This window comes from Anolis sagrei, chromosome 4 (genome assembly GCF_037176765.1).
Source record: "Anolis sagrei isolate rAnoSag1 chromosome 4, rAnoSag1.mat, whole genome shotgun sequence".
Classification (NCBI taxonomy): domain Eukaryota; kingdom Metazoa; phylum Chordata; class Lepidosauria; order Squamata; family Dactyloidae; genus Anolis; species Anolis sagrei.
In genome coordinates, this window is record NC_090024.1 from 205,351,713 (window position 1) to 205,373,329 (window position 21,617).

Sequence of the window (21,617 nt, forward strand, 5' to 3'; positions counted from 1 at the left end):
TCCCCTCAGGGGTGAGAAAAGTGGTATACAAATGCAGTAAATAAATAAATAAATAAAATCAAATAGTGTTAATTTGCAAATAAAACATATTCTATTTTCCCATTCTACCCCACAACTGCTCTGGGGAGAAGGAAATCTAAGTTATTTTTAATAATACACGTTCTTATTAATTTACTTATTTATATCCTGTGTGTCCCACAAAACTGAGAATCACGACTGCTTCCAGCAGTTAAAACAGCTGCTCATTTTAATTTGTTGCTTGTGGATTCCATGTTTACAAAGTCAGTTGCATTATAATATCCTGGTTCTCCAACTTTGACTATTGTATCCTCATGGAACTGAAAAAGAATAAAGAGATTTGAAGATCCAGTAAAAATCAATTCAAGGGCTGAGATGAGATACCAAGAAGAAGTCTGAAAGGCCAGAATCAATCTACAACAAAGTCACTTTGGCTAGGGATCCACTCATGTCATACAAACATAAGAGAGGTCTTGCTGACAAAAGGAGATACACATATCAGCTACAAGAACCAGAATGTTGCACCCCAGAAACCCATCCCCACTTTCCAACCCACCTCTCCCCAATAAAAGCCATTAGGGAAAACTGACAGAAAAATGATAAAAATGTTCAACAGTTCACTCAGGAAATGCAGATTAACCCTCCAAAAAAACCCCCAAACAATCCCAAGAAATGTAGAAATTGTAACTAGAAGCATTTTCTGGTCAAGGCCAAAAATCAGATGTGTGGTCTGCGGTAAGCACAAATATTGACCCCTGCTGCAATTGCTCTCTCAAAATTAGGCTACCACTGTAAAGACCTAAGTTTAAAGCCTAGCACAACCATAAAGATCCCTTGGTGGTTACTGGGCCAATCACTCCCTCAGTCTACCCATTTCAATGTCAAGAGAGTAAAATGAGGAGCAGAAAACCAGGTGTCCCATTTTAAAACTCTTAACAAAAGATCGAATCCAAGTGAAACAAATAAAATATACCAACACTCTATTCTTGCACACATCTAACAAAAATGGTCCAAAGTGACAGGAGTTATACAAAAAGAAACAGCCTCACTGATTTCCCAAAAGGAAATCCCAACTATGTTCTATGAAGCCACCACACTTATCTGAGGGAATATTATCCTATACTAGCTAAACCTGACCATGCTTTGCTGAAATGAATGGGATACTAAATACAAGTATTGTTGCAAACAGATTCACTGAGAAAATCATTCAATTCAATACCCTGAATTGTGTTGCTGTGTCTATGTGAAATGAAAGGAAAGAGGGTTTTTTTTTTATTTACAAAAATCAATTTCTAATGGAAAACTAGTAGATTGACTCCATTTTTGGTTTGTCCATTTTCTGCATAAACATAAAAATCTGATGGTTTACTGACTCTGGAGAATGTGACATATAAGTGCCCATGAGAGAAGCAACAAGTTTTCTAAATTCAAACTGCACACTTGCAAAGATTATCCCTGTGCTTTATTGATAGTCATAGCGAATGCAAGGCGTACTGGAAATTGGAGTCATTAGTATTCAAACGTCATGTTGTCAAATGAGTGGTATGCCAATAGAAACCAATCACAGCTCAGCTTTCATTGCTTATACTGTTGAGGTGAAAAGAAAGTTGTGCTGTGATTGGTTGTTAGGTCATCTACTGCTGACATAAAATGAAAGCTGTGCAGCGATTGGTTGTTCATGGTCATTTTTCAAATCTTATACTGCTTGGGCATTACAGATTTCACTTTGTCTATTCCCGGACTGCTAGTTTTACTCTAAATACACGTGTGTATTCGAATGCAATGTTGTTTCAAAATTTCAATGCTCTGTTTTCATTTCTTACACTGCTGAGGTAAAATGAAAGCTAGGCTGTGAGTGGTTGCTTTGGGCATCACAGATTCAACTTTATTTATTACTGGACTGCTAGTTTTACTCTAAATACACACATGTATTTGAATGCAACGTTGTGTTTTAATTTCATTTCGCAACAAAAACATGCATGTATTGGAATGCAACGTTGTGTCAAAATGTCAAGTCAGTCAGTCAATTGCTTTTTGAGTTTTCCGTGCACAAGCATATGCAGGCTGAGATTTTATATATAAAGATGATGCAACCTCGTCTATAACTTTGTTGTTTCCCTGCCCAACTTCAGGTCAAAATACCTGTATTGCTTCATAGTCAGGGAAGAGAACGACTACTATTCTAATTCTTTGTCATTCTTTCTTTCTTTTTACATAGGTGTGTTTTTAATGCTGTGATTGTTTCTAAGATAACACTGGAAAGTCATGTTTCCTTCAAGTTCTTTTGCTCATTAGCCATTCAGGGCTTGCACAGAATCTTCCAGGAAAGATAAGGCATGCAAAGAACAAATAGCATGACATCAGATGCTAAAAGAGCAAAACATGACTTTTTAAAGAAGGGTTGCTTTCATTTCTCATCTGGCTCAAAACTAGTTTTTCTCTTTGAAGAAACACAGCAATCTAATCATACTCTGTAAAATGCCACTGTATTACACATCACAGTCATATTGTATGTATATTACGTTTAACACTTATCAAATCCTATATAGAAGCACACACAGTCTCCTGGTCCTAACATTTGTTTTATTCAACAGCACTCAGAATAGTGACTGCTTCAGGCCTGCTGTTCAGACTAGAAAAAAAATTATCCCCAGCCAAGTAATTGCTTCCAATTACATTACTATATAATATTATAGTCTTCTTACGAGTGACCTCCCTCCTTCCAAAAGTGCTGGCATGGATTATCTGATGCAACTTCCCTCCTGTGCTCAAGCAATTATAAGGCAACCGTATATATTAAAAGCTCTCTGTAGAGTATTGCTTGGAAAGTCTTATAGCTATATAACTGCAATTAATACTATGATGAAAATTTTAAAGAGGTCATGTGTGTCCAAAGGCACAGCCTTACTGCTTATAGCTATTTACAAGAATGGACACTGCTATAAGGTACAAGTCTACCAGAGCTAGTTCCACTAATGGTTTAATTAGGTTAAAAATAAAAATGAAAATAAGTAGCATTGTTCTTTTTAAATAAACTGTCATTTTTTAGACTTAACACTAATACAATTAACACTACAGCAATGACAGCATTTTTGAGCATTCAAAAGCACTACAGCGATTCTGCAAGCAAGATTAATATTACCTCTCTATTACTCTTAGGTTGGGACGGGGAATAAGAGATACCGAGATCCACCTACCTAGCACATTCATGGGAAAATTATTTAAACCACAGACTTTCTGATTCAGAAAGTTCTGACTGCAAGAACATGAGTTTTCATGAGGCATGAAACAGAGTAACCACCAATCAATCCATGCTCTGCAATGCTCAGTACACATCCGATGTTTAGATACCTCTGGAGATGGGGCTTGGATCTTATTATGCTGTTGACCATTTCTTTACTCACATCAAAGAAAGTATGCCATGTCCTATACAGGGCATAAAAAACAGACCCTGTCCTGGAAGCTAATAAGATGTTTGCCAAATACAAGTGGGAAGTAAATCAGGAACTGACAGGTTGTAGGGATGTGTTGGGTGGGAGGGGAACAGATGACAATAAAAGAGCAAAAAAGAGTTCTCCCTTCACAACCACAGTGCTCTAGAGAAACATGTATTAATTAAGAGGAGAATGGGGTCATCTGACAAAGCCAAATGTGTAAGAAATCGCATGGCAGAAGGCCTGAAGAGCGAAGAGAGAAAAAGAGACAAAGGACAACTGAACGGAGATGAGCTTGTCCCCTAAAGAACAGAAAGGGCTCTTGCTGTCAGACACAAAAGCAGGGCCCAAAGGAGCAGGAGGCACCTCCCTCTTTGGCCCACTAGCCTGCCCTCTTCTCTCCCACTTGAAATTCAGAGTCCTCAGCTGTTACCAGAAACTGACTAAAAGCTTCCTCAGCTTACACCCAGTACTCTATAAGATGACAAATACTGAAATGAGCTCTCATTGCGCAAATATCTATATTTTGCACAACAAGCTGTCAGGCTCACCCTATCATAAGATGTATCTTAAATGCTGCGCTGTCATCAGGAAACTGGGAAGCAGCGGCAACATGACACCACCCTTGGACGGAGAAGAACTATTTTCAAAGTGGTCACGTGCCAGGAGGTCTTGAACAAAGCTTATTCTAACAGGCTATATAAACAGAATCCCTATCAAACCAAAGTCTGAACCTAAATTGGAATGGGTTAATTCTGTGTCCACTCACTATGGTTACTACTCTGCTTCCTCCCCTTAAACTTGCAAAGCAGAATGGCTTGTCAGCAGCAAGGACACCAGGAAACAAGGAGAAATAGTATTCTCATCGTTCTTTAAATCCCTAGGCAAAACAGGAAGGATATAAAGAACTGGATTTACAGAAATTACAATATAACCTGGAATCCTGGCAGATATTATTGCAGCAACAAGTCGCTAGAACAGACCTGCACAACCTGCGGACCTCCAGATGTTTCGGCCTCCAACTCCCAGTTAGTAATCTGGTTGCTGATCTCTGAACCAGTTGTAACTTCTGAACTATCTTTAAAGGTAGCCCCATGTGGGGAGTGTTTCAGTAGTCCAGATGGGATGTGACCAAGATGTGGACTACCATGTCCAAATCTGGTGTCTCAAGGTGCAAGATCCAGGGTTCCAGGGTAAGCAATGAGCCCAGGATCACCCCCAGATTGTGATCCTGTGTCTTCAGGCGGAGTGTGATCCCATCTAATATAAGATGTTACCCCACACTCTGATCCACCTTCCAACTGAAGAGGAGTACCTCTGTTTTGTCTGGATTTCCTTTCAACTTGTTAGCCCTCATCCAGTCCATTACTGATGACAGGCACTTGTTTAGGAGCAGGATGGCATCCTTGGCTTTCGGTGGAAAAGAGTAATACAGTTGAGTGTCATCCGTATAAGTTTGATACTGAACTCCAAAACTCTGGATGATCTCTCCCAGTGGTTTCATGTAAATGTTAAACAACACAGGGGACAGAATTGAACCCTGAGGGACCCCACAGGCCACTGGCCAGGGAGTCGAACGGGTGTCCCCCAGGACAACCATCTGCGTACGGTCCTCCAGGAAAGACCGGAGCCACTGTAAAACAGTGCCTCAGTAAATCTGGGAGCTAATGTCCAAAACACCCAGAGGGATGCAAACTGCGAAGGCCTGTTTTAAAAGATGAGCAGCTATAACCCTCCAGATATTCTGGACCTACAACTTCCACCAACTCTAACGCATTGGCTGAAAACCCATAATTACTGAACCCTGATCTAACTAGTGGCCTTTGCTGTTTAAGGCGAGAAACAGGAGCTCCTAGAAGTACCTGATACAAAGAAGGAGATCTCTAGATCCAAACTGTCCCAATGGCATTATTAAGAGCATAGTAAAGTATAATCTTTGGAACAAACTGGACAGAGAATAAGTTCAGATTTTAATTTAATTTTAATTGTTTTGCTCACTCCATTCTCTATTTCTAAGTCAGACTGGTGGAATACTCACCATTTTTATTTTGCTATGATACTCACTGGCCAAGTCACTATCACACTAAGCCTCCAACTACCTCACAAGGTGTGATGAGATTAAAACTTGATAAGGGTATTTTTACCTTTATAAGATCATGAGTAAAATTGGAGGTGGTGGGAAAGACTCTTACAAAGAAGGGAAGAAGCAAGAGTCCTGAGTTGAAATAAAGCTTTGGCTGAAACCTTTAAAAGGCATTTGCCAGACAGACCTGACTTTTCCCAGAAAACACTAAATGCGTAGTCAGTAATAGAGCATCTTTTCTAGAATAAACACACCAGACAGTATACAGTATTTAGCATATTACCAATTTGCATTGTCATTGCTTCAGCACTCAGAAATCAATTCAGAAAATAAGTACTGAGAATATAGACCTACATCTTTAAGATTCCCTTCCCTCCAAACATTACAGAAAAAGGAAGGAAGAGAGCCTGGATAATACATTTAAAACCACTAAGCATAAATTATTTTGAAAACTACAAAGATATCCACTGGGGGGTTGGTTCCAGGTCCCCTACATGAAAAGCCCATGAATGCTCAAGTCCCATTAAATACAATGATGTAGTAATATTGTGTCCCCTACACAAAATGGCAAAATCAAAACTTGCTTCTTGGATTTAAAAAAAACAACATGTTCAGACTATGATTGTAAATATAGAAGAATTGAATATGGTGGGCTGATTGTATTGCTAAATGTTGTGCTTGGATTCACAAAAGCTAAACATTTTGTTATATCCTTGAATATCCAGCATAACTTGCACAAAAATCATTCACATTAAGATGAATCTCTCTGGAAATGATGGGAGAGTACTAAAACACTGGGTTGTTGTTGTTGTTTATTAAAGAAGGCTTCTAGGTATATAAACCTAATCCTGAGTGAAGTAGAAATACTACGCTATGGTGGTCCCCAAATCCACATTTACGAAAGCCTGATAAGGAAAAGCAATTGTTCATTGTAACCTTCATTGCTGCCATCCCTTCCTCCTATCCACAAAAACGCTTAGTATTCAGAGACGGTGTCACATGATTCTGGTCTGAGCCATGCTGCAATCCCGCTTCCAGGAAGAGCAGGAGATAGAAGGACTCCAGTTCTGCAAACTCACCTAGAACAATGTACTCCACTAAATCAACAGCACAGCTCTGATGGCTCAGCCGCTTTCAAGGCCTTCAAACAGAGAGTATAAGCATCGCTATCGTTATTCCCTTTGGCCAATATTCTGCATCCCATGCATTGTCTCCTTGAATGCACACTTTGAAGCCACTACTGCAGAATGTCGGGGGGGGGGGGGGTTAATACCAGGCTAAGTAAGTCGCGGTTTTCCATCAGGGAAATTCTCTGGCACTGAAATTCTGTTGCCTGCTCAAAATGGTTTCTTAAGACCGTGCTTAGAAATGCTGTCATAGAAAATCCTGATTTTAAATTTGCCTTTCTGTAGTTAAAAATAATTTCACACATGCACACGGCCCTGCTAATTGCCGTATTGATTGGAAAAGATGGGAGATGAAATTACCATCCACCACAAGAGACGCAGAAAAGCGTCTCTGCGCTTCACCAGGGACTCAGCCTAGATAACAGCAGTCCTGAGCCTAGATTCTCCCCTTGTCACCCCCCCCCCTCCTCCACACAGGCCCACAAAGGACTGGCAGGCCTTCCAATCCAAACACAGAGGAGCACACATCTGGCAGTCGGGTTTAGATTAAGAATAATGATCCAGGCCTGAAAATTGAGGGTCACAAGAAAAACGCTGCAAGCAACATCTGCTGCTTTTACAGGAATGTGGTGTCCTAAATCCAAAAACAATCTCAAGATTTGCTCCATCATCACACAGCTTTTGACTTAGATGCTTGGACTGAACATAATGAGGAATGAAATCTGCAAAATCAGTGTGTTTTTAAATGCATTTTTCCAAATCTGCACTACATTAAAAACAGTTACAATATTGGAGAGGGAGGGGTTGGCTGCAGGCCTGTAAAACTATGATAAAATTTAAAAATGTATACATACATATTTCCTTAAGAAATATGTATGTATACATTACAATTTTACAGGGGTGGAAGAGGAAGGACTCTCAAGAAAAAAGTGTATGTGTGTGTAGTATGTGTATGTATGTATGAATAAACATATAGAGAGAGAGAGCACTATTGTCATTAGAATTTTACAGGAGATGGAAGAGACATGATTCTCTCAAGAAAATGTGTGTATATATATTTCTATAATTTGTCATATTAATTTTACAGAGGTGGAAAAGGCAAGACTCTCTCCTTCTATTCACACGTGTTTAATGTGCGTGTGTGTGTATATATATGTGTGTGGATATGTACATTCTTAATGAGAATACTACCTCTTCCAGCCCTCTAAAATTTTAGAGGGGGGGGGGAGGCAATGGCCAGATACATACAGATGAATGTATATGTTTGGAATATTATTTCAGACCAGCAATATTTTAACAAGGCCTAAAAGAAATGGAGCTTAAAACAACTCTTTTAATGGATAACCTTAATTGCCTGAGGGTCATTTTTTTTAATGGAATCATGATATAATGTTTTAATTTATTCATTTGTTAAATTTGGCTTATGTAGTGTGTATTTTTGTTTACTTTGATGTTTTTTGTTGTATTCTTATGTTATGAATTTTTGTTGTTTTTAACCATGGAATACTACTTTGAATCCCACCTATGGGAGAAAAGTGGGATAAAAATATATAAATAATCACACACACTCACACACACTATATATATATATATATATATATATATATATATATATATATATATCAAACACACCCCAATAGTATACAATTTTCTTAACTACAGAGTCCTGCATCTTCCATCCTGAAATTTATGATAAAAATTACATACATATAGATCTATTCAAACATATAGATAGACACACACACATATTCATACATCCCATTTGTATATAATTTTCTTAATGAGAGTCCTGCATCTTCCATCCTGAAATGTATAATAAAAATGACACACACACACACACACACACATCCAAACACAGAGATAGATACACACACAGATATTCTTAAGGAGTCTTCCCTCTTCCATTCCGAAATGTATGCTAAAATTGCATATAGCTATATAAACATATCTTGATAGATATGCATATAGATGAATGTATTGTTGAAGGCTTTCATGGCCAGAATTAGTGGGTTGTTATAGGTTTTTTCGGGCTATATGGCCATGTTCTAGATGCATTTTCTCTAGAACATGGCCATATAGCCCGAAAAAACTTACAACAACCAGATATAGATAAAGATACACACACCCCCTCTATATATATATATATCCAAACACACAGATACACACAGAGATATTCTTAAGGAGTCTTCTCTCTTTCATCCCAAAATGTATAATACTAAAAATTATATATAGATATATAAACATATATTAATGGATATGGATAAAGATACACTTCTCTCTCTCTCTCTCTCTCTCTCTATATATATATATATATATATATATCTCCAAACACACAGATACACACAGAGATATTCCTAAGGAGTCTTCTCGCTTTCATCCCAAAATGTATAATACTAAAAATTATATATAGATATATAAACAGATATTGATGGATATGGATAAAGATACCCCCCCGTATGTATGTGTATATATATATATATATATATATATATGTATATATATCCAAACACACAGACACACACACAGATATTCTTAAGGAGTCTTTCCTCTTCCATCCCGAAATGTATAATGCTAAAAATTACATATAGGTATATAAACATATATTGATAGATATGGATAAAGATACACATACATCTCTGTGTGTGTGTGTGTGTATTCAAACACAGAGATACACACACAGATATTCTTAAGGAGTCTTCCCTCTTCCATCTCGAAATGTATAATGCTAAAAATTACATATAGGTATATAAACATAGATTGATAGATATGGATAAAGATACACACACATCTCTCTCTGTGTGTGTATGTGTGTATCCAAACACAGAGATACACACATAGATATTCTTAAGGAGTATTCCCTCTTCCATCCCAAAATGTATAATGCTAAAAATTACATATAGGTATATAAACATATATTGATAGATATGGATAGAGATAGACACACACACACACACATTCTGTGTCTTAAGGGAAGAGCCCTGCCTCTTCCACTCTGGAGGAGAAACAACGTGACCGAAGGGGTGGAGATGGGGAGTAACGTGGGAAGGCTTTGCCCGCATTGCACACGCCGCCCTCCCCCCCCCCCCCCCAACATTTAGACCCTCCTCCTCCTCCTCCTCTTCTTTCCGCCATTTAAGGGGGGGGGGGGGCTCCTTCTGTTTCCCCGAGTGAGGAGCAGATAGGCCCCCTCCCCTCGGGGAAGCAGCGGCGGCGGCTCTTCCTTCCTCCCTTCCTCCCCCCTTTAGGCCCACTCCTGCCCTGCGGGGCCCCGCTGGCTCTCCTCACCGCGATGACGTTGACGAAGGTGGTCTTCCCGGAGTACTGCAGCCCCACCAGGGTCAGCTCCATCTCCTCCTTCCAGAAGAGCGCCCGGAACCAGTCCAGCAGCTTGGTGAAGAGCGCCAGCATCCTTGCAGCCCTCCCGCGCAGCCAGGCCTCTCTTCTGCCCCCGCCTCCGGAACCAGCCGGCCTCCTCGCTTCTGCCGCCTCTGCCGCCGCCGCCCTGCGCTGCCTCCCGGTTCGGGTCCCTCCGCCGACGATGGGTGGGGCCAGGCGGAACCGGGGCGGGGCCTCGCCGCTCGACGAGGGCCTCGGCAGCCGAGCCCTACAGCGCCCCCTGCAGCGCCGGAGGAGACACGGCGGGAGGCGAGCTGGCGCATGCGCCTCTCGCAGACAGATGCATGCGTTGGGAGTTTTGCAAGGTCTTTCGCCTTCCCTGCCCAAGGAGGCTGCTGCTGTCTCACCAAACTACAACTCCCAGGGCTCCACAGCATAATTTATTATTATTCATTCACTATATTTATGTCTTTTCTCACTTCTGGGGGGGGGGGGGGGATCAAAGCGGTTTACAGCAAATAATGGCAAGATTAAATGCCTTGCATCAGTGGTTCCCAGGGCCGTAGCCAGAAAAAAAAATGAAATTTTCGGGGGGGGGGGGAGTGAAAATTTCACGGGGGTGGGTGGGTGTTGAAACCTGCCTCCTAGCTCACGCTGAAGCAAAGAGCACAGCAGGGGGCAGAGCAGCCTTCAATAGCCTGCAGCTCCACCCCAGTCAACCACCTCCACCAAGTCTGGCCTCCTTAATGAGAGCATTCAACATCCCCCCCCCCCAACTTGGTTGTTTCGCTACATTGGCTATTGCTGCAAGTAGTGAATAAATTGTCAATATTTGCCTGAGATAGTGCTTGCAGTTCTGAAGGGACTCTTAATTTTTTGCGTCTCATAGACTTAGCATGGGGATTTGGTTAACCAATTAAAATTCATGAGTAAAACAGGTTTTTAAAAAAAATCTGAAACATTTCGGGGGGTGTGAACCCCTAAAACCACCCCCTCGCTACAGGCCTGGTGGTTCCCAACATTTTTTTTTTTTTACCAGGGACCACTTTGACTAGGGCCTATTTTGACCAGGGACCACTTTGAGCAAGGACCACCTTGCCCAGGGACCACCTTGACCAGGGACCACTTTGACCAGGGACCACTTTGACCAGGGACCACTTTGACCAGGGACCACCTTGACCAGGGACCACCTTGACCAGGGACCACTTTGACCAGGGACCACTTTGACCAGGGACCACTTTGACCAGGGATCACTTTGACCAGGGACCATCTTGACCAGGGAACACTCTCCAACATTCGTTTTGTGCTGATTCAGAAAATTGCATTGGATAGACCACGTTAGCTCTAGTTTCTAATACAGAACATATGCCATGGTCAGCAACAATGAAGGAGTGACAGCTAGCGTGAAAGGAGCAGAAATAAAAATAAATGAAAGAAAGAAAGAGGAAAGAGGCTCGCGGTCCAGATTTTCGTTTTCATGGCCCACTCTTGGTCCACAGCTCACAGGTTAAGAACCACTGTCTTACAACACTGTCTTAAATCTAAACAACATATAGCTAAGCATGAATTCAATAGGACAATGAATCCTAAGATAAGAGGACATTTAAACATGAAAATATAAAAATTAGAAACACCTAATAAAAACATTGAGCTATGGCAGCTAGTGGAGTCAACCCCCCAAAATGGGGGAATTCCAGACAGGAAACAATCAGGAACAGATAACATCTCCAAACAAAGGATTCCCCCAGGCAACATTCACACTTGTCTCAAGCAGGTAAGAGTTCTTTCTCCCACCCTGGACATTCCCCACCACTTTGACCAGGGACCACTTTGACCAGGGAACACTTTGACCAGGGAACACTTTGTTACATTATCTGAGTGGAGGCTACTAAAGGTCACTGGAGATAGAAGGGACAATCCATTTTATATGGGGTGGGTGAGTAATTCAACATCTTGTTGCTTTTGCATAAAACTTCACTGAGCTCTAAGATGGTGGGAGAGACGATGGCTGTAGACATCTTTCCCCATTTTCCTAATTTCTAGTAGACCTCACAACTTCTGAGGATGCCTGCCATAGATGTGGGCGAAACGTCAGGAGAGAATACTTCTGGAACATGCATAATCTGTGAACACTCCACTGTTTGGGGAACAGTGACATGGAAAATGTCTCCAGTTTCGATAGCCAGCCATTTTGTATTTTTAACTAATCTCCTTTCACTGTTTCATGACAGTTTATGAATTTTCAATGTGTTTTGTTTTGTTTTGTTTTTACAAAGCTTCCTCATGTAGCCAGCTTCTGGTTTGCACAATCTTAATATGCACTACAAAAACATGCTTAAAATTTGCTTTGTGCTTTTATTTTTCTTATCATTTGTCAAAATGAAGCCAGTTGCCTAAGTACTGGCTGTTACCAAAAAATGGCTCATTTTCTGTACTGATGTCGTTAAAGGCATTGACATGAAATACTGTTTGGTCTTGAAAATGTATGGCAAGGGGTTACTTCCCCATTTGTCAAACAGTCACTTCCTTTGCCTGTTTTTCCATAAGTTTTCAGTTGTGATTCTCATTGATACATTCCTTCCCCACAAAGATAAATTCTGAATCTTTGAGGGTTATCCGGAAAGTAACGTTACAAGGCATGTAGCTTTCGCAGGGAATTTTCCCAAGGGAAGTTGGTATTGCTGCTGTGTGAACGAGCAGTGCCAATCACCAGTAGCTCATTGGCTGGCATTGTGATGAAGGTTAGAGATTAGCATCCTCATTCCGTTTCCCTCCAAGTGTAAAGTTTGTGCTGTAATACGCTACCTAAATGCTAATTATATTACATTTTTATATTACATTTTAATGTTGAATTGTTTTTATACTTGTTTTTAACTGTACCCCGATATTTGTTATGGCATCGAATCGCTGCCGACTGTTAATTGCCTTGAATCGCTTTGGCTGAGAAAGGCGGTATACAAATGCAATAATAAATAAATAAATAAATAAATAAATGAAAGCATGAACGGCACTGCGATTCATTGTGAAATCCTTTCAGTTTATGGAGAGGACATAATGTCAAGACAGCATGTGGCAAAATGGGTATGGAATATATTATGAGACCATGAAGAAACTTCACAGAACCATCCAAAACAAACGTCATGGGATGGTGATGGCGGGAGTCTGTCCCCACACCACTCATACAACACAAGAGTTGTTGGCCTCATTTGGTTGGGTTGTTTTAAGTCATCCATCTCACAGCCCCGATCTCACACCCAGTGACTATCATCTGTTCACTAAATTGAAGGAATACCTGGGTGGAAAACACTTTTTCAATGACAAGGAGGTGAAAATAGAAGTGACAAACTGTCTGAAAAAGGTGGAGGGAAACTTCTATGACACAGGCATCAAAATTCATCCCACAGATGACAAAATGTATTGAACTGAATGGCGACTATATATAAAGTATGTATGGTATTACCTGGATTTGGAAGCAAAGGGGTGGGGAGATAATTTTAAAGAAATATTATTGCAGCTGTCTATCAAACAGGAATTTATAAAGACAAACAATAGATGTTTCTAAACGAAGTCAACTCAAATCAGTTTGAATTCTGCTATTTGATATGACATCACTGAGATTGTGATTCATATCTGGTTTAATTCTCTCATTTCGAAATGTAACTGCATCTTTTTCTTACAGTAATGTAGGGGGAAATAGCTTTAACTTCTGCTCCAAATAAAGACTCTTTATGACTGTACAATTTGTTTTCCTTTTCTTTGCAACCATAAAGAAGACATTTCTGTTGAGTTCAAAATCAAAGAAAAGAAAATATATAGTGCAAGTTAACTGCTCTTTTTATTGCCCAGGCTTGTTTGATCTATTTCACTTTTAACTAAAAACAAAGGGCTCTTTCACAGTACACATTTATAGCATTATGGTTTCAGTTTATCTGCCATGGTTCCATCCTATAGAATCCTGGGATTTGTAGTTTAGAAAAGCATATTTAGAATTCTCAGACAGAGACCACTAGTGCCTTTGGTCCACCAATCAGAGCCAGATGCAAAATAATGGCTTGGGAATCATAGAAACATGGAAGGGACCAAAGAGGCCATCCAGTCCAACTCTGTGCCATACAGGAACACACAATCAAGGCAGTCTCAGCCAACAGATAGCCATCCAGCCTCTGTTTAAAAAACATCCAAAGAAGGAGACTCCATCACATTCCAACATTATGTATTTCATTTCCAAAGAGCTCTTACCAGGCCCGTAGCCAGGATTTCGTTTCGGGGGGGGGGGGGGGGTTTGTGAATTTTTTTCAGGGGTTTTTGGGGGGGGGTTGAGTTTCGGGGGGGCTGAGTCTGAGTGAAAGAGGGTCTACCCTAGCAAACCTTTTGTATCATTACCCCAATACCCCATGCATATGGGATATATTGAGTATGGTGATCAGATCATATGAATAAACATAACAGTTTAAGTAATGCACCAGTAAGACCTTTTCGTGAACCACCATGAGAATTTCGGGGGGGAACCCTCCCCCCCCCCCCCCGGCTACATGCCTGGCTCTTACCATCAAGACATTCTTCCTATTGTTTAAATGGAATCACTTTTCCTGTAATTTGAATCCTTTCCTCCTTGTCCTTAAAGCAGCAAAAAACAAGATGGCTTCAATTTCAATATGATATAATAATAACAACAACAATAACAACAACACTTTATTTATATTTCGCCTTCTCACCCCAAAGGGGACTCAGGGCAGATCACAGCACACATACACAACAAACATTCAATGACACTTTATATAGACTGTACACAGACAGACAGAACAAAAAGAAGGTGTATTGTTTCGATGCTCTGGAAGATTGAGTCCAGCCACAGGAGGTGCTGTTGCTCCATCCTCTATGACGAAGAGCCATCAGGACTTCCTTCTTCCTTTTGGTCACCCAGCATTTTCTGATCTTTCTTTATGGCGTTGTAAAACACCTCCCCCGCTTTTTAGCAGTACCTATTTTATCTAATTACAGCTAAAGTTGTTTTTGAATTGCTTAGGTAAACCATGAGCAGGGCAACCCAGGGTTTTGAACTTGCAACATTTTGGTTGGTAGATCTTATCATTGCTGGCCCCCCGGCCCCCAATGTATTTGATATCCTTTCAAATATTTCAACATAACTATCAAGACACCTTTAAACCTTTCCCTGGAAAAATATGCCAAGCTTTATAGGGCATTTCCCACAGGGCATGGTTTCCATACCTTTTACCATTTTTGTCACTCTCTTTTAGAGACATTGCAGCTTGTTAATATCCTTGAATTGTGGTGCTCAGAACTGGATGCAGCATTCCAGGTGAGATCTGACCAAAGTAGACAAGATGGAACTATTGCTTCCATTAATCTAAACACTATGGGTGTAGCATATAATCACATTGGCTTTTTTATCTGCCGTATCACAATGTTGACTCATGTATAGCTTAGGGCCCACTAAGGATCCCTTTCACATGTACTGTGCTCAAGTCATGTGTTGCCCATTCTATATTGACACCTTTTGTAGTTTTCTGCCTAAGTATGGTACCTTGCACTTTTCTATTTTGCTACTTTTGGCCCAGCTTTTTGAATCTGTTAAGGAGGCAGGGTTCTGCTTCATTTCATGAGCCATACTCTGGGATGATCTGCATTATCCACAGCTATGGATGAGCCAGAGATCATGGATTCTAGTAGCTTAATAGGTGGGGAGGTGGGAGCTTTATTGTTGCTAATCCTGTAGCAGGTAGGGTATTCAGTGGAACACAGCTACACGCGTATTGTAGCAGTGCTGAAAAAAACCACCGTTGTCTAGATTATACTGGATCTACAAAGTGCAAAATTCATTGACACCAGGAAAGCTAAGTGACTGTCTCCTGTTTGTGTCCACTTGGTACACAAGATCCTAACTGGAAGCTTTATTGGTTGTCCTGCAACTAATGCAACACATTTTTTCCCTGGAACTGTTTATTTCAAATAATTTCAAGAGGTAAAAAATGGTGAGTTTTAAAATCCTCTTTAAAATATTGTCACTTACAAAGGCCTTCCCTTGCCGGCATTTATTACTTTCTTCAATCCTGGCTTAGGGGACACATTGATAATGAAGCAAGAAATGTTTTTACTGTCTCTTAAACAAGAACAGAGCAGTAGGATAATGCCTAAATTTAAGCAGATCCTATCAAATTATAGTGCCTATTACTTGATAGCAAATTAATAGCTTGCTTGACTATTAATTTGTCATTGGTTCTTCCTGTGTTTTCATGAAAACTCCCAGAATGCTTGAAAAGGAGAATTGTCATGGCCAAGATCTGTTATACTGTGTGTGTCAATCTACCCCAGCATAGCAATGCTGATTTTCACAGTTGCACAACAGACTGCTCAGGGCATCAAGGCCTTGAGCTCAGCCATTGCACAACAGTTAATTAGTTCCTCACCCACCAGGTCAACACAGAGAGAGAAGGCTTGAAAGACCACGTTTAGCAATCTCGGGGGGGAGGGGGGACACAAACATTTCTGCCATTATTTTTACATTATTATAATGCTGTAAGAAGATTCTAGATTGCATCTGTAAATAAGCAATGAATATGCACTGGGAAGCTAAACAGACAATGACTTGCATCCGCATTTCTAGATTGATGTTTTCCTTTCTAACACTGTATTTTGACATGTACATCTGATAGGAATTACATCTCTTTCACATAAAGCATAAATCAGATATTACTTCTCCTTCAGTAACTTGTGGATTAGACTACAAGTTTATGAAAACTGATTGTGATATTAAATATGCACAGCATAAATACCTCAAAGGCGCCGGATCCTGTCTAATCTTGGATTCTAAGAAGATTAAATCCTGGTTAGTACTTGGGTGGGAGATCACCATGAATACCAGGAGCTGTAAGGTTTATTTCAAAGTATTGCTTGTCTAAGGAAAAACTCTATGCAATCCATGATTGCTGTAAGTCTATAGGCAATTAAAAGACCCATACACCCAGGATCCTTCTAAACAGCCCTATATCCCAGAATATCAAGGCAGAAAATCCCACAATACCTGCTTTGAACTGCATTATCTGAGTCCAAACTCAGATAATGTGAGATTTCCTACCTTGACATTCTGGGATATAGGGCTGTGTGGAAGGGCCTTCATATAAAGACAAAAATAACAGGATCTTAATAGCTAAGACTAGAGAAATCACGGCTGACAGTGACTACAAGCAGCTCAGGGGATTACAGAAGAAATATGAACACAGCAAGTCAATGTATATATCTATTAGTCTATGTAATCTAATGCTACTTAATTGTGGTTCTCACTCTCACTTCGTGAACTCAGACAGAACTCATTCTTTTCCATCTAAAATCCTTTTAACTAATGCTGGAGAGCAAACCTCAGACTTTTTACATGTCAGGTGTATGGTTGATCACTGAGCTATAGCCTTTGGAAACTGCAGGAGCTTAGTGCAAAGGGTGTTAAGTTCTTCTCGCTAGCAGCCATAAATGCCATGAAACTATACAAAATAACTATGTTCGGTCAGGAAGCCACAGTAAGGAATATATCAGGTGAGCCTAAGAACTCATCTACACTGGGTAGAGTAGCCCGATGCACATTTGACTTGGAATAGCCCTAGATCCTGCACATGTATATGGAATCTGGGGCCATTGTCCAGGCAAACTAGGTGTGCATCTGCTTCACAGAGCTGTCCTCTGTGTCACTGCATACCTAGGAGCCTCCGGTGATGCAATGGGTGAAACCTTTGTGACAGAAGGATTGAAGGCCAACAGGTCAGCGATTTGAATCCAGGGAGAGTGGGTTGAGTTCCCTCTGTCAGCTACAGCTTCCTATGCAGGACATGAGAGAAGCCTCCCACAAAGATGGTAAAGCATCAAAAACATCTGGGCACCCCCTGAACAACGTCCTTGCAGATGGCCAATTCCCTCACACCAGAAGCGACTTGCAGTTTCTCAAGTCACTCCTCTCTCTCTCTCTCTCTCTCTCTCTCTCTCACACACACACAACGTAGCTGGTCATAGTCATTGAAGGGGAAAAGGTTGGTGCCAACAGTGTTTGTCCTGACAGAAAATTGAGAAGAATTCGACTTGATCCAACTGCCTAGACTGCCCTGAAACTCAAAGTGTCAAGCAAGCTCTGTAGTACTCCCCAACATAACCTAAAGTGGGGGCAAAGTAGGAGTATAGCAAAAACAAACAAACAAAGCCCCAAACCAGAAATCGCTGTGTATTGTGAAAACTATCAGTGGTCCATTCACAGTTAGTACAGGCTTTTGGCCCATGTAAATAACCTCTACATTGCATTTGAAAGGGTTATTCTTGTTTTCAGCAAAGCCAATTGTAAATAGTACAACTTATTTTTAGCTTTTTAAAATGCACATAAAAAGAAGCTCCTATTCTATTTTCAGAATCCTATGCAGTAAGTTGATATTGTGAAATCCACTAAGAATTATTAAAGCCCTAAACTGTTCTGGGCCAACTTACCAAACACATCTCCCCTTATGATCCATCAATGACTTTAAGATCGTCTGGGGAGGCCCTGCTCTCGATCCTGCCTTCGTCACAAGTACATCTGGCGGGGACAAGAGACAGGGCCTTCTCAGCGGTGGCCCCTCAGCTATGGAACACCCTCCCAAGGGAGATCAGATCGGCTTCTTCACTCCTAACATTTCGGGGAAAAAACTCAAGACATGGCTATTTGAGCAAGCATTTGCAAATATTGACATAGGAATCAGAACAACTACACAATGAGACTGAACAATGTTTTTAATGAGAATTTTATTGATTTATGTTTTATTGTTATGATTTCATGGATGTTAACACTTTTTATATTGTACTTGTGTTTCTTTGGCATTGAATTTTGCCTTGTAAACCACCTCAAGTCGCCGGAAGGCTAAAAGGGGCGGTATACAAATACAATAAATAAATAAATAAATAAATAAGGCTTACTGAAAGAGCAAAGAGGCACGTTTTGATCTGCAAATGGCACTTATCTATAATTCCCCAAGAAACTTCCATACTTGTTCTTTGGGTTCATCTCCAGAAGAGTCTAATATGCTTCATGTGGGGAGTGTGGGTTATTTGTAAACGCTTTAGACACACAAGTCCCACCTACAATATATATCTCTCAACCCAATGTGAAAAAGTTTGGGTCTCCATGATACCAAGCTCCAGCACTGAGAAGCCATGGCAGAAGGACAGGGATTTTAAGATCTTCACTAGTATTATAGGTTTAAACTTTAAGGACAGCTAGTTGTATTATGTCTTCTGGGTTTCTCTTTCAATCATAACTAGCTGAAAAGAATCATCCTTTTCAATTAGCTTTCTTTTTGCCAGAAAAAAGAGTAGTGGAAAACCAGGATGAGACTGTTTTCTGTCCTCCCTTGCATTGACTGAACCAGCAGGAGCATTTGCGAACATGTATGAGAGCAACTAATGAGGAATGACAGGATTCAGTGATACATAGTAATTTCCATAATACTGGTTATTTTTACTTCTCAAATGCTCTGTGAAGCATCGGCGAAACTCTGCTGTAACTGCTTCTTAAAATCATTAAAGCAAGATAGAAACAAGTTAAATCCATTTATTTTTGAGGGCAAAGGTTAAGTGCATTGGGAATTGGAGTGTGGCCGCAATTATATTTCTGTAGTCTGAGAGCAAAAGCCCAGGAAAGTTACCAGATCTCTAAATTTCAAACTGCTTAATTCTCTGCAGTTTTAAGTACACTCTTGAAAAATGTGCTGCTAATGCACCACTTTGGTAACACTTTAGTGTCTTGTAACACTAATTGAACTATATTATCAATTCCATACTTTAATACTTAGTGTTTTGTTTTATATATTCTGTGAAGTTATGTTTATGATGAGTAACTAATAAACAAGACTGGTGAAGCTTCCTTAAAGAGATACACAGTAAGACCCCAATATCCATGGAGCATACATTCTCCCTCAGACCACAGTTACCTGAAGTTGTGGCTAGAATCAAATACCTGACTTCCAGTCCTAGCATACTATAGAGTTGCACTGGAAAAATCTAGGAATTTGCTAGGCCCCCCAGCACAACTCTCTAGTAACTTCTGAAGGAAACATAGCATAAAGTTCCCTAGGGGGCCTAGAAAATTCCTAGAGAGACCTTTTATTCAGAAATGGGTAAGAGGAACCGAAAGTATGGATTCTGCAGTTGCAAGGCTCTTACTGCAGACCAAGGATTCTTTGATTTCCCTTCCCTCTCACAGGGCCCATTTACATGGGCCACATACAGTTGGCTAATCTGGAGTGGGGTACTCTGGACCGGTACTACCAGTGTCTGCACAGCCAGTTCCTGAGCCAGTTTGGCAGCTAGCAGATGGCCACTCTTCATGGCACTGAACTGTCCTGGTAGCTGGATAGAGTCTACAAGGCATAGCAGTGCTTAAACCAGTTCAGCCTCTCTGGACTTACACCTTTACTTTCCCTGTTATCCTTGGTTTAGCAGTGAACACTGCATACAAAACTGGGGGTGGTCATCACTCATTGCATCCACTGTCACTGGCCAGAGAGGCACAAGGAAAAGGAGTGGGAAAAGGAAAAATTACTTCCTTCTTTGCCCTTCTCTAATTACTCTGTCACTGGCTTGCATCAGTGGATATGACAAGCAATTACCACTGCCACTTTCATGCCCAGTGGTCACAATTACAGTAAGCAAAGGATCAAAGGGGGAAGGTCAATGCTATCCACTATCCCTGGGTTGCCTGAGACCAGAGAAAGCAGGATAGCCATGTGAACAGACATGGCCACATCTGAATAGGGAGTGGCTCAACTGTTCACGCCACCACAAAATGCAGATGAGCTCAGGAGCCTCAGGAAACTCTGGAGCATCCCACATTTTTTTAAAATGCGGGGCAAGGTATTAGGATGAATAGATCCCATATGTAATTTGGACTCCACCCCCACCCTGCCTTATTTCGTTCCAGTAAACAGGCCCTTAGAATCACTTTAGGGACCTTATCCCACACTAAATTTTCCCCATTTTCTAACCACCTTTTCCCGCTGGCTTAATGAAGTCCCTCAAAGATCTTCCCAGCATGCGAAGACAATATCTAATTGTCTAATTTAACTAATTTACACCGCCATAAAAATCTCCATCAGTGTGCAAAAGGATGAGGAAGTACTCCATCAGTGTCACAAGAGGATGGTGAAACAACAGCTCTCCCGGTGGCCGGAATTTGAACATACCTTCATGAAGCTGGATGTTTGTCTATATATGTTGTGTGTCTTTGGCATTGAATGTTTGCCATGTATATGTGCATTGTGATCCGCCCTGAGTCCCCTGCGGGGTGAGAAGGGTGGGATATAAATACTGCAAATAAATAAAAAATATGTGCAGTCTGTTTTCCAGACTCAGGTGTTTCCCCAACTCCTGATAGAAGACAATGTGCAGAAGTAGAGGAAAGTGGAAAAATGTGGGATGGCTGGCCATCCCCGAAGATTAATCTTGCTGGGGTAGGTCACGTCCCCATTATTAAGGATGCTTTTCCCCGCTGCCCACCTTTCCTCCTGCCCATAATAAATCTGCTCTATTAAAAAACATGTGTGGAGAATATAGACATCTTCACAGACTTTAGAAAGGTTGCTTTTTGGCCTT

At 40.8% G+C, this 21,617-nt stretch overlaps 1 protein-coding gene across 1 annotated transcript in view; it reads right to left on the reverse strand.

Annotated features, from left to right (window-relative positions):
- The window catches only part of ARL8A (ADP ribosylation factor like GTPase 8A), a 44,795-nt gene extending 34,573 nt beyond the window's left edge, over positions 1 to 10,222 (reverse strand). The window contains exon 1 of the mRNA XM_060772496.2: positions 9,948 to 10,222. Within this exon, the coding sequence (XP_060628479.1) occupies positions 9,948 to 10,070 (123 nt within the window). The 5' untranslated portion in view covers positions 10,071 to 10,222. The remainder of the gene's footprint in view (positions 1 to 9,947) is intronic.
- Between the last annotated feature and the right edge of the window lie 11,395 nt (positions 10,223 to 21,617).